Source organism: Passer montanus, unplaced genomic scaffold (genome assembly GCF_014805655.1).
Source record: "Passer montanus isolate IOZ18808 unplaced genomic scaffold, ASM1480565v1 scaffold240, whole genome shotgun sequence".
Taxonomy (NCBI): domain Eukaryota; kingdom Metazoa; phylum Chordata; class Aves; order Passeriformes; family Passeridae; genus Passer; species Passer montanus.
The window spans coordinates 33,415-45,668 of record NW_024367038.1 but is presented as its reverse complement, the minus strand read 5'-3'; the positions used below and the strand labels follow the sequence as shown (position 1 = coordinate 45,668).

At 50.0% G+C, this 12,254-nt stretch overlaps 1 protein-coding gene across 1 annotated transcript in view; it reads left to right on the top strand.

Annotated features, from left to right (window-relative positions):
* NRF1 (nuclear respiratory factor 1) overlaps positions 1-12,254 on the top strand; it is a 48,160-nt gene that overhangs the window by 15,865 nt on the left and 20,041 nt on the right. Inside the window, exons 8-9 of the mRNA XM_039711189.1 lie at positions 2,025-2,284; positions 5,651-5,775. Coding sequence (XP_039567123.1) covers positions 2,025-2,284; positions 5,651-5,775 — 385 coding nt within the window. The remainder of the gene's footprint in view (positions 1-2,024; positions 2,285-5,650; positions 5,776-12,254) is intronic.

The window sequence follows — 12,254 nt, the reverse complement described above, 5'->3', positions numbered from 1 at the left end:
CTGTCCATCCCTGTCCGTCTCTGTCCGTCCCTGTGGGTCCCTGTCCGTCCCTGTCCGTCCCTGTCTGTCCCTGTCTGTCCCTGTGTGTCCCTGTCCGTCCCTGTGTGTCCCTGTCCATCCCAGTCCGTCCCTGTGGGTCCCTGTCCATCCCTGTCCGTCCCTGTGTGTCCCTGTGTGTCCCTGTGTGTCCCTGTCCATCCCAGTCCGTCTCTGTCCATCCCTGTGGGTCCCTGTGGGTCCCTGTCTGTCCCTGTCTGTGTGTCCCTATGTGTCCCAGTCTGTCCCAGTCTGTCCCAGTCTGTCCCAGTCTCTCCCAGTCTGTCCCTGTCCATCCCTGTCCGTCCCTGTCCGTCCCTGTGTGTCCCAGTCTGTCCCAGTCTGTCTGTCCCTGTCCGTCCCTGTCCATCCCTGTTGGTCTGTCCCTGTCCCTCTGTCTGTCCCAGTCTGTCCCCGTGCTGTGCCCAGCGGGTGTCAGGGCAGGAGGTGGCAGCACGGAGCAGCTTTGCCGGCCTCACTCCCTGTTCCCTCTCGGAGCTGACTGGGGCAGCCTGCAGTGACCTTCCAGCCCTTTGCAGCTGCTCTGGGGTTGTCCAGAGCCACTTTTGTCCCCGAGAGCTGCAGGAAATCTTTCAAAGGCACAAACAGGGCTGAGTGGGGCTCACCTGGGTTAGGAAAGGTGTCCCTGCCCTGGATTTGGGTGGGTTTAAGTTCCTTTTCCACCCTTTTAGCTGTGGAATCTCAGCAGCTCAGCCTTGGTGGAGACAGTCCCAGCTTCTTTTCCTTCTTTCCTTACCCCATCCCTGTTCTGGAACTCCTTGGGCACCTTTGTAGGGCATCACTGGGATCTCCCTTCCCACAACTCCCTCTCCATCCTGTGTTGGGATTGACCTTTTCCCAAAGGCAGCAAAGTTTCCTCATGCAAAATTTTACCTGGAGCCTCAGATCACCTCTGTTTTTGTGGGTTTTTTAACCATCTCCATCCCAACAAATTGAGGTGGTTTTTTCATCACCCCCTAACAGCATTTTTGTGTCTCAGAAGTTGGGGACTGTCCTAAAATGTTTATGGGGATGGGAGGTGGAGGGAGATCTCCACCTTGCCAAGCAGCCTGTAGGATTTGTCAGCAGATCCTCTGCTTGTTTGGTCCAAAGTGTGTTTTGAGTTCTCATCCTGGTGGATTTTGGCCATATAATAATTATCTCACCAGCTGTGAATCTACACATGAAAATATGGGGGAAAATGTGCAGCTGGGTGAACTTTAGGCAGTATGAAAATTATCTGTGAGAAGGTGTGGAGTTAGGGAATTTTAAATGCCTGGGATGAATGAACATTTCCACCACCATCATCTTTTATTAAGCAATATGGCTCAATCCCATCCAAGGTCACAGGTGCTGTCCAGATAAATCCTGGGTGGGAACATGGACCAGTCCCCAAAAAGTGCAAATAGAAACAGGGAGGAAAACACAGCCCATTTCCCTGAGGGATGGGATCTGTGCTGGGGCTCCAGCACTGCAGAAACACAGAATTCCAGACCAGCTGGGCTTGGAAGGGACCTTTGGGAATCATCCAGTCCAGGGCAGGGCCACCCAGAGCAGGTGACACAGGGACACATCCAGGTGGCTTTGGGATGTCTCCAGACAGAGAGACTCCACAGCTTCTCTGGGCAGCTGTTCCAGAGCTCTGCCTCTCTCCATGGAAGGAAGTTCTTCCTCATGGTGAAGAACTTGTGTTTTGATTGATGGCCATTAATCACAGCTAATTAACAAACAGCGATCCAGGTACAACAACAGCTACACTGCCCTGTTTGGTTGAGGATTTGGCAGGACAAGAGGGATTTGGAAGGGCTGGGACACAACCCTGAGAGGAGAAGGTCTCTCCCAACCCAGTCACTGTGATTTCAGGGTTTTTGAGGACCTTTCTGGATCCTTATGCACTGTGAGCCTCATGGCTGATGGAGGGGCTGCAGTGTCCAGCCACCCCTCAGTGCATGCCAGCCTCCCTCCCTCCCCTTTCCCCTCTCTCCGAGCGGACACTGCAGAACTCTATGAAAACCAACCCATTTGTCTCTTGTGGGAAGCAGGCACCCCTGGAGGGTGCTGCTGATCCTACAGCCTGTGTTCCCTGGCAGGTGGAGCAGAACTGGGCGACGCTACAGGGCGGGGAGATGACCATCCAGACGACGCAGGCCTCGGAGGCCACGCAGGCGGTGGCTTCCTTGGCCGAGGCGGCGGTGGCGGCGTCGCAGGAGATGCAGCAGGGAGCCACTGTCACCATGGCACTCAACAGGTACCTGGAGAGGGCACAGCTCAGCCTGGCATCTCCCGCCTGGCTTTCCTTCTCTTGGGGCAGAGTTCACCCTGAGACTTCACCCAGAGTTCACCCTGTTCAGTCCTGAGAGAGGGTTTCACTCATGGATTCTTGCAGCAGGTGGTGTGTGCAGGACAGCTCCTGATTCCTGCTCTGGTCAGAATCAGAATTTCCTCCACAGGTCACTGGTTTTGGGGTTTTCCCCCCCCAAAGCTTTCTGAAGTAGAAGCTGAAGGAGCTGCAGTGGTTATTAGGGGTTTTGGCTGCACTCAGGTTAGCAAGATCTGAGGTGTGGCTCCACAGGTCCATCCAGCAGGATGAAATATCTTTGCTCTTAAACTCATCCTGCTGTTCCTAAATCCTGGAAGTGGCTGTGGCACTCCCTGAGGGATAGGAAATCACAGCACAGCAGTGAAGGAGGTTTCCCACTGCTGAGGTGTGGACAAGAATTTGCCTCATCCAAACCAGGATCCTGGTTAGAGGCTGTTGGCTGGGCAGCCAGAGGGTGGAACAGGGCACCAGACCCCACTGCTGGTAGCTGGAATAAAGCTCCAAGACCTTGTTCCACCCAGAAATTGCTGAAGGAATCACTTTGGTCCCAGTTTGCTCCCAAATCTCTGTTGGAACTGAATCCCAAACACACCCAGAACTGTTTCTGCTCTTTATGATGCAGATTTGGGTCCTTCAGATTTTTCTTGTCTGCTACATGAGGTTGCTCAAATAGGCTTTTTTTTACTAATAATTTCCCTGTAAAATTCCCTTTTAAAACCAGATGATCCTTTCAGGACACTGGAGTTACAGGAGCAAGCCCCATCTCCCCAAATCCAACTTGCAGGATTTTATCCTGCACATTTCCAGGATTCCAGATTTCCCTACATGGATTTTTTTAAGAAGTGGAAAGTCTGGACATGGGATGACACCTGATGCCAGCTTTGCTGAGCTGCCCTGGGCCTTCCTGCAGGGAAAATGCCTTCCCAGAGCTCCAGGCTCAGGAGAAGGATGTGCCAGGGGGAGGAGGGAAGCCAGGCAAGGAAAGGTTCTGGATCTCTACAAGTGTTTAAAGAGCTGCTCTGAGACACAGAGGGGCTGCTGAGAGCTGAAAATGCACCCTGAGTGGATGCAGCAGGAAAGTGTTTGGCATCTAAGCAGGAAATGAGGGAAGAGAAGAAAAATATGGGAAAATAGTTGGAAAATATTTGAGTCAATTGGTCGAGCAGAGAATGAGCAGAGGGAGAGCATTCATAGGGAAGCTAAAGGAAATCCCTACTGGTTTTTGCTTAATTCAGGTAGGAATTGGTAGGAAATTTGACTTCAGGAATGTTTTACCACTGCTGATATTGTAAAAATACGTTGAATATTAGGAATTGTCAGGAAAGGCATAAGGAGTAACTGATGGTGCATTCACATCTTGGACAGTGTGGGAAGTGCTCACCACTCAAATGGAAAAGAGTGATCAAAGCCAGGAATGATCCACAGTGGGAATGTGGGAAGGAGATCACTGGAAATGTGTGAAACCATGAGGAAAACAAAAGAAGAAAAGTTTTCTTTTCTGTTTCTCACAATATCAGACTAAAGGGCTGCTCAGCCAGGAGATTTTGAAGCACCATAATGCAATTTTTCCTTCTAATTAAATGTGGAACTCTTTGCTGCAGGATGCTGGGGAAGCAAAAAGTGTAGATGGGTTTCAGAGGGGATTAGAGACAGGTCAGAGCTGGTGGCCCAGATGCAATCCCTGGGAAGCTGGGAGGGTGTGGGAGGGGAAGGATTGGGCACATCCCTCCTAAATATCTGCCACTGCTGTGGTCACAGAACAGCTTTGCTGGCCACAAACCCTGTTCCCACCTCAGACCTGACTGAAACAGCCTGGGGTGACCTCAGTGGGAAATGAACTTGTAGAGAATTCTTAAAGTTTGACAGAAGTACTCACATAGTGTGTGTTTGTTTGTAAACCCTGAGATGAGAAATGCTGACTTGGAAATGCTGTGGAATAGGATAAACACTGTTAGGAGAGAAATGGAATTAAAAATAAGTTTTAAAAGATGGTTTTGTAAATAAGACCGGGTATTTTAGAAAAATATAACTATGAAAAGTGCATTGTAGTGAGAAGTCATTTTAGATGATTAGCTTTAAAGCATTTACAGCATGGTGTAGTAAAAGCTGATGGGCTAAGAAACACTTATAAGCTATTACAATTAAGAAATAGTTTCTGATTGTAATAGTGTGAATTATAACATCTGTATTTTCTCACCCACAAAAGCACCCCATAGATATAGAATATATATATAATAATATATAATTATATATTATGTATAATATTATATATTGTGTATATATATAATTATGTATAATAGATATATGTAATTATAACATCTGTATTTTCTCACCCAAAAAACCACACCATAGATATAGAATATATATAATTATATATAATGTATAATATTATATATTATGTATAATGTATATCTATATATATATAATTATGTATAATAGATATATGTAATTATAACATCTGTATTGCCTTGCCACAAAACCACCCCATCTCTGGGTCAACAAAAGGCTTAATCCAACAACCTTGAAGCACTTTGCAGCTGCTTTGGTGTTTTCAAGAGCCAGTTTTATCCCCTGAGAGCTGCAGGAAATCTTTCAAAGGCACAAACAGGGCTGAGTGGGGCTCACCTGGGTTAGGAAAGGTGTCCCTGCCCTGGCTCTGGATGGGTTTAAGGTCCTTTTCCACCCTTTTAGCTGTGGAATCTCAGCAGCTCAGCCTTGCTGGAGACAGTCCCAGCTTCTTTCCCTTCTTTCCTTACCCCATCCCTGTTCTGGAACTCCTTGGGCACCTTTGCAGGGCTTTTGGGCCTGGCCTCATTTGTGTGAAGAAATTTAACAGCACTCTGCTAGAAAATGATGCTCATTAAGAAGAATCATTAAGGCACTTGGCTGGGCAGGAGCTGAAGCCAGAGCTGGTGATGCTGGTCCTGGCAGCAGGGTGAGCTAAGGGGCAGAAGGGAGAGCTCTGAAATCTGCAGAGCCCCAGGATGAGCCAGTGCCAAAAGCCTGATACCTGAATGCAGAGGCAGGAAGGGGCCACGTGGAATTGTCCCAAAGTTTTATCAAGTCCCAGGTGAAAGGGAGAACACAGGGCTTTTCTAAGACACCCGAAAAAAATCCACCAGAAGAGCTTCTGTCCATCCATTCCTCCTGCAGTGCTGATTTCCTGCTGTGCATCACTTCACCCAGGCCAGGTGGGAATCCCTCTGCTCTGGGCTGCTCTCCTGGCGTGTGTTTGCTGCTTAAAATGGAATGATTTGTTTCTCTGCTGCCCTAACCCTTGTCTCCCCTCTGCAGTGAAGCCGCTGCCCACGCCGTAGCCACGCTGGCCGAGGCCACCCTTCAAGGAGGGGGACAGATTGTCCTGTCTGGGGAAACTGCAGCAGCAGTGGGGGCACTCACAGGAGTCCAGGATGCCAATGGTAAGGCCTCTGCCAAGGTTTGGTTTGCTTTGGTTTTTATTTAGGCTCTTTAAAATGGTCTTTTCCTCTCTTTTTATTGAAATGGCACGGTTTGGGGGTAAAATACTCCCCCCTCACTCAGGGGGGCACTGACCACTTGTGAGTTTTAATCTCAGGGTGGAATGGGAGTTTGAACTCATTGTTGGCTTCCATGGTGTTGGTGGCTCTGATCTTTCCCTCCCCTGCTCTACATCCTTAGTTTTTTTGGGAAAACTGCTCTGTGATGTGTGTCTGTGCCCAGCACAGGAAGGACCAGCCTTGATCATCATAAACTCATCTCCAGAACTCTTAAACCACCATTTTATCACTTATTTCCTGCCCTTCTCAAGGCTTTTTTTCTGTGCTTGGTGGCTGTTCCTGAGTCAGCCTCAGGTCGTTTTCCTCCTGCTTCATTTTCCATCTTGCCACCACAGTCGACCTCTTGATTCCAGGGGTTCTCTGTAGCATTTCTCACCTGTTCTATGCCTTCTGCCAAGTCTGGTGACTTTTGCAGCTCTTGAAACTAGAAAGAAAACTGTAAATCTATAAAATCCAGTTCAAGAGATGAATGGAATGTGAAAATGTGCTTCGTTGGGGCTCATCCATTGCCTCCAATCGCTCTGTGCTTCTGCCTGAGCCTGGAGGTGTTTAAGGAACACCTGGATGCTTTGGTGTTGGGTCGTAGGTTGGGTTCAGTGATCCCAGAGGTCTTTTCCAGCCTGACTCTGGGATAACTCCCAAGCTCAGACTGGTTGTTATGGAATTACCCAAGGAACCCACTGGTTGTTTGGGTTAGGTGGAAGGAGGTGTGTCAAAATCAGCCGGAAAAGGGCGCAAAGGGTGAAGTTCTAAAGAAGCCTTGAGGGTGGGACTGTTTGGACAGGAATTGTCAAAGAGGGGCCAAGCACGTGTGGCTGGGTGCCAGAACTGTCACTTTGCATGAGAACAGAACCCTGCTCAGGTGAGGGCTGCCTTCCATCAGAATCCTCACCCAGCCAGGAGTGTGCTCCGTGTGAAACATCCATGATCAGTTTGCAGCAGAGGAGGGAAGAGCAATTTGGCTCTGAGCTGGTTTGGTTCCCTTGCTGTGGAGTCAGCCAGCCTGAAGAGGGAGCAGAAACGAAGGGAAATCCCTGTCCCCGGAGCTGGGCATGCATCTGGCACCGAGGGAAGAGCAGGATTGTGTTTATTGTGAGGGCGATAAGTGCTGTGTGTTTATCAGAGGCACGATCTGACCCTGGATGCTCAAAACCAGCAACTAATCAGATTTGGAAAAGCAGATCCGCACCCCTGGCTCCTTCTGCTCTGCCTCCAAAATGCTTTCACAGTCTGGATTCCTCTGGATGCTTCCCCTAAAACTGCCCTTGTCCACACCCTCCCTGAGTCACTCCACCTCACTCTCCCAGCACTGACATCATTTCAATACAGGCTGGGCTTTTTTTTTTCTCCTTTTTTTTTCTCCTAGCAGCCGAGTTGGAAATCAGATGGGATTTAGAGTGCATTAAGAGGAGAGACTGCAGCATTTTCCTGTGAGCACAACCTCGCCCACAGCCTGGTTTCCACTCTGCTTCGATTTGCTCTAATCTCCGCCGGTATTAAGGGGAAGGGCTTTGGAGTCCTTGGAAGCTCCATGCTGTTGCTTCCTTACGTAACCAGCTAAGATATCTCCCTGAGGGATGGAGGAGATGCTGGTATCCATTGCTGCTGTCTGTGTCTGGGGAGCAGAGCAGATGGATTTGCTGCCGGCAGGATTTATCTCCGTGGCCGGGCTGGGAGTGGGAGCATCCTCCTGGACACCATTTGATGGATGCAGCAGGAGAAATCCACTCCCTGCCCTTCTGTCCAGAGGAGGTGGAATTGGGAGTGATTTGGGGAAAACTGCCAGAGCCAGAATGGTCCTGACCAGCAAATTCCCCCTTTTCCTTTTTACTTGCAAGGTCTTAATTTGCTGAATATTCCCAATAAACACTTCTCTCTGGGAATGCTCTGACCCTTCTGCAGGACTCTTCTGAGGGAAAAACCTATCTGGAAGGCTAGGATAGAAATTTATCTCCATCTTATTGATAAGGTGAAGGAGATAGTTTGATACCTAAAAACCTATCTGGAAGGCTAGGATAGAAATTTATCTCCATCTTATTGATAAGGTAAAGGAGATAGTTTGACACCTCCCCATCCCTGGGAGTGTCCAAGGCCAGGTTGGACAGGTTTGGAACGACCTGGGATGTAGTGGAAGGTGTCCCCATGGCAGGAATGAGATGATCTCTAACTCACTTCCAACCCAAAGCATTCCATGATTTCTGTGAAAATGTCTGGAGGTCAGGCAAGGTGTTTCATTCCTGATTTTAGCCATTTAGTGTAATTACTCTCTTTGTTTAAAATTTGTTTGTTCATTTCTCTCTCACTATGGCATTTTTCCCATCCCTTCTCTGGAATTATCTGAATAATAACAACAACACAAGACAACCAAGATGGCTAAAAAGAGGAGACCTCTGAATTTTCATGGAATCTAGGGCTGGATATCTTGCAGGGAGCCCAGGAACGTGGCTGCCCTGCAGAAGGGCTGTGGGTAATCTTGTGATCTGTTCCATTCCCAGCTGAAGGAAACAGGATCTCCTGCTGCCATGCAGTGTCAAACCAGCTGAGTGCATTATGGTTTTCCTGCTCCTCAGGAGCATCTGTCTGAGTGGGGCTGCAGGAACTGGTGACCCCAGGCTTGGAGCCTCAGATGTTTTTGTTCCTAAGTGCTTGGTATTGAACAGAGGAATGTGGAGAGCAAGTGCAGGGGGGAGTGTGGCAGCACCAGTCCCTGAAAATGCTGGGAAATGCTCTGCTAAGAAAAACTCTGTGCCCTGGAGCTGCTTTTGGAGTGAGAGGAGCTCGGTGAGCGTTGGAAGGAGCTGGGGCTGGAGCATCCTCCTCCTCCTCCTCCTCCTCCTCCTCCTCCTCCTGCAGCCTTTTGTTTGCCATTGATCCGTGGGGCCCTGAGGGCTGCCAGGGCTTCCCGGCTGCATCCTGAAATATTGATGAGGCTGCTGGCAGGGCTGAGCCTGCAGGGCTGCCTGGGAGGGGCACGGCAGCTCCCTGCCCAGGCAGGGTTTAACAGCACCAGTCCAAGGTTCTTGACAAGGTGAGAGGAGTGGAACGCTCCAGCTCCAGCTGGGATTCAAACCAGGGCATGAATGAGGAGCATGGGAAGAGTTGGGAAGGAAGAAGAAGCTGTGGAGGATGTGGGATCAAGCCATAACCAGGGAATTGATTCCACAGACAGGAGCTTGGCCCAGCCAGAGATCCAGTGGATCCTGCTTGTCCCCCTTGGCTCCTCTTTTCTGTCCCCAGAGCTGATTTTCCTGCTGGCTCTCCTCCCTGTGCTGCTGGAGATGCTCCTGAGAGCACAAAAGGGGCCACTGTGAGAGCCCACCCCCAGTCCTGCCCTTCTCCATCCCAAAAACCCAACCCTGCTCTCCACACAGGCAGAGGGGGCTGTGTCCAGGGCTGAGCCAGGATCTGTGAGGAGCATTAGGCTCTGACGTGGGCTGGGGGATTAGAGAGCTCCCAGCTCTCACAGGTCCAGGAAGGAGGTGTCAGTGCTGCTGGGTTTTGGCTTCTTTTTTCTGCTTCTCTCAAGGCTGGGATTGAAGCTCCTGAGATGGTATTTTGTGTTCAGATTTAGGTGTTTATTGGTTCTTATTTATATTACAAGTGGGGAGTTCTGCAGCATTCTACAAAATGGCCAACTATCTTTTTAACAAGGTCCTTTAAGGCTAAACTATCTAATTAATAAATGACACCTAAATTATTTTTACTTTTAGCTTAATAACTAATCACTCGAAGTCCATAATGTCTAATTACAAAATGCTACTTAAACTTATGAAGCAGGTGGTGAAGAAGAACAACTAGCCATTGCCCAAGAACTTCTGTCTAGCCCCATGTATAGTTATATTCTAAAGCCTTAAACTCTAAGTTTTCCACTCTGTGATATTACAGACTTCTAATCAAACTCCACACCTGTAATCCCAGTGCTATGTCTCAATTTTGGAAGCTTTCTCCATGGCCTCAGGTCAAATTTAGTATTTTCTTGTGGCTCTGTGCCCTTCAGCACAGAAAGTTTCAAATTCTCAGCATGCAGGACTCCAAATGTGCAGGATAAAAGAGCCCCAGCAGCCTTTGGGGTGACAGTGCCACACGGAACTGCTGCTCCAGGTGGTGATTTCCATGTGGGAAGAGGTTTAAATGCTGGAACAGCTTCAGTTCTGGGCGAGGCTGCTGAGCTTCCCACACAAAGTCAACAGGTGGGAGCTGTCCCAGCCTGGGCCGTGCAGATGGGAAATGGGAATGCTCCTCCAGGCTGCTTGCAGGTGAAAACACACCCAGGAGGGAAAGGCAGGGCTGGGATCCTGCTCCCTGTGCTCTGTGTGTCTTCCCAGGTGGGAAAACCCAGCAGAGTTTGGGATCCCTGTGCTTGTTTTGGGATTCCTCGGGATGGGGAAGTGCAGCACGGAGCCACTGGGAGCTTGGTGGCTTTTTCACATGAGAAAAACATTCATAAACGTCATGGGGGGGAGGTTTAGGGGCTGCAAATGTCACTTGTTAAAAAGGAGTGCTTTATGTTTTTCCTGTTGGATCTCCTTTTTAGGGAAGATGGAGCCAAATGAGTCGCTAGCAGCTTGGCAAAGTGCAGATCAGCATGTTTGCATCCAGGAGGACAGGAAGGAAAGAGTCAAGCTTTTTGTAGGGCCTCCCTGGTGGGAACAGAATTTTTTTATGAAGGTTTTCCCTGAAACAGGTAGGATTTAATCCCAGTCTGAAGGAAAGGTGAGGAAAACAATTTTTGCAGGTGTGTTTCAGATGAGAAAGGGTAGAAGAGAAGCCAGTGGCAGCCAGCAGGGAGAGCAGAAGGGTGAATTCCTGGGTTTGCTGAGCAGCTCCAGGGACAGGCAGAGGTGTTTCCTAGAGGACAAATTGCTGTGTTTGAATGAACAATTACCAGACACAGAGCTGTTGGGCTCTGAGTGGCACAAACCTCAGTTAAAAGGAGCTTCATCTGTGTTGGGTCGGGGTCTCTCCTCCCAGGGAACGAGCGACAGGACCAGAGGAAAGGGCCTCAAAATGCATCAGGGAGGGTTAGGATATTAGGAAAAAAATTCCTCACTGAAAGGCACTGAAATTCCTGTCTTGTCAGGCACTGGAACAGGGCAGGGCTGGAGTCCCCATCCCTGGGGGGAGTTCAGAGCCATGTGGATGTGGCACTTGGGGACGTGGGCTCGGGCTGTGCTCCAGGGAACAGGGACAGGAGAGAGGGAACGGCCTCAGGCTGGGCCAGGGCAGCTCAGGGGGGGTTTTAGGGAAAATTCCTTCCTGGAAAGGGCTGTCCAGCCCTGGCACCGCTGCTCAGGGAGGTTTGGAGTCCCCATCCCTGTTGGGATTTAAAATCCATGTGGATGTGGCACTTGGGGACGTGGGCTCGGGCTGTGCTCCAGGGAACAGGGACAGGAGAGAGGGAATGGCCTCAGGCTGGGCCAGGGCAGCTCAGGGGGGATTTTAGGGAAAATTCCTTCCTGGAAAGGTTGTCCAGCCCTGGCACAGGGGTGGAATCCCCATCCCTGTTGGGATTTCAAAGCCCTGTGGATGTGGCACTTGGGGACAGGGTCAGTGGTGACCATGGCAGTGCTGGGGAACTTAAAGGACTCAATCTGGGAAGTGTTTTCCAATCTTGATGATTCCGTGATTGCAGGGACCCTCACTCTCCTTTATGTGCCCTGTAGAGAGGGGGTTCCTGACTGCATCCTGTGCCACCCCCACTCCCTGGTGTTGGTTTTTTAGGTTTTATAGAGATGGGGTAATACTAAGTGATTCTTGTTAGAAGTAACAGCAGCATTGGGTGCCAAAAGCTAATAGGCTGAAAAATATTTATAAAGTATTGTAACCAAAAACTGGGTGAGCTTCTGATGGAACAGCACTGAGTTTTACATCTCTTGTGCCTCACCATTCATCAAAACTGATAATAGAATAAAACCTTTTCAAACAGCTGCCCCATCTCTGTGAAATCTGGGAAAACCAACACTCCTTCAGCCTCTGGCTCTGCTGGGTGTGAGCAGAAATTGCCTGCTGGCATTTCGGCTGGGCAAGGCCAGCTCCAGGAGCAGAGGCAGAGCATCCCCCCGCTCAGGGTGCCCGCCCTGGCACCCCTGCCCTGCCCTCTGAGGCCAGCCCTGCCTGCCCCGCTAATCCCGCTGGCCCCGGGCTGTCACTGCCAGCCTTGGCTCTGACATCCTGGCCCTGCTGAGGAGGATTTGTCTGCCCACCAGCCGGGTTAAAAATAGCCCCATCCTGTCCCACATCCGGAGCTTCCCCGGGTCCCGTTCCAGGTGTGGGGTGGGACCAGCCCCGCACGGCCCAGCAGGGGCTGCAGGAGGATCCCTCTGGGTTTCCCTGGTGGGAGCACAGGATGGTCATTTCTGGAG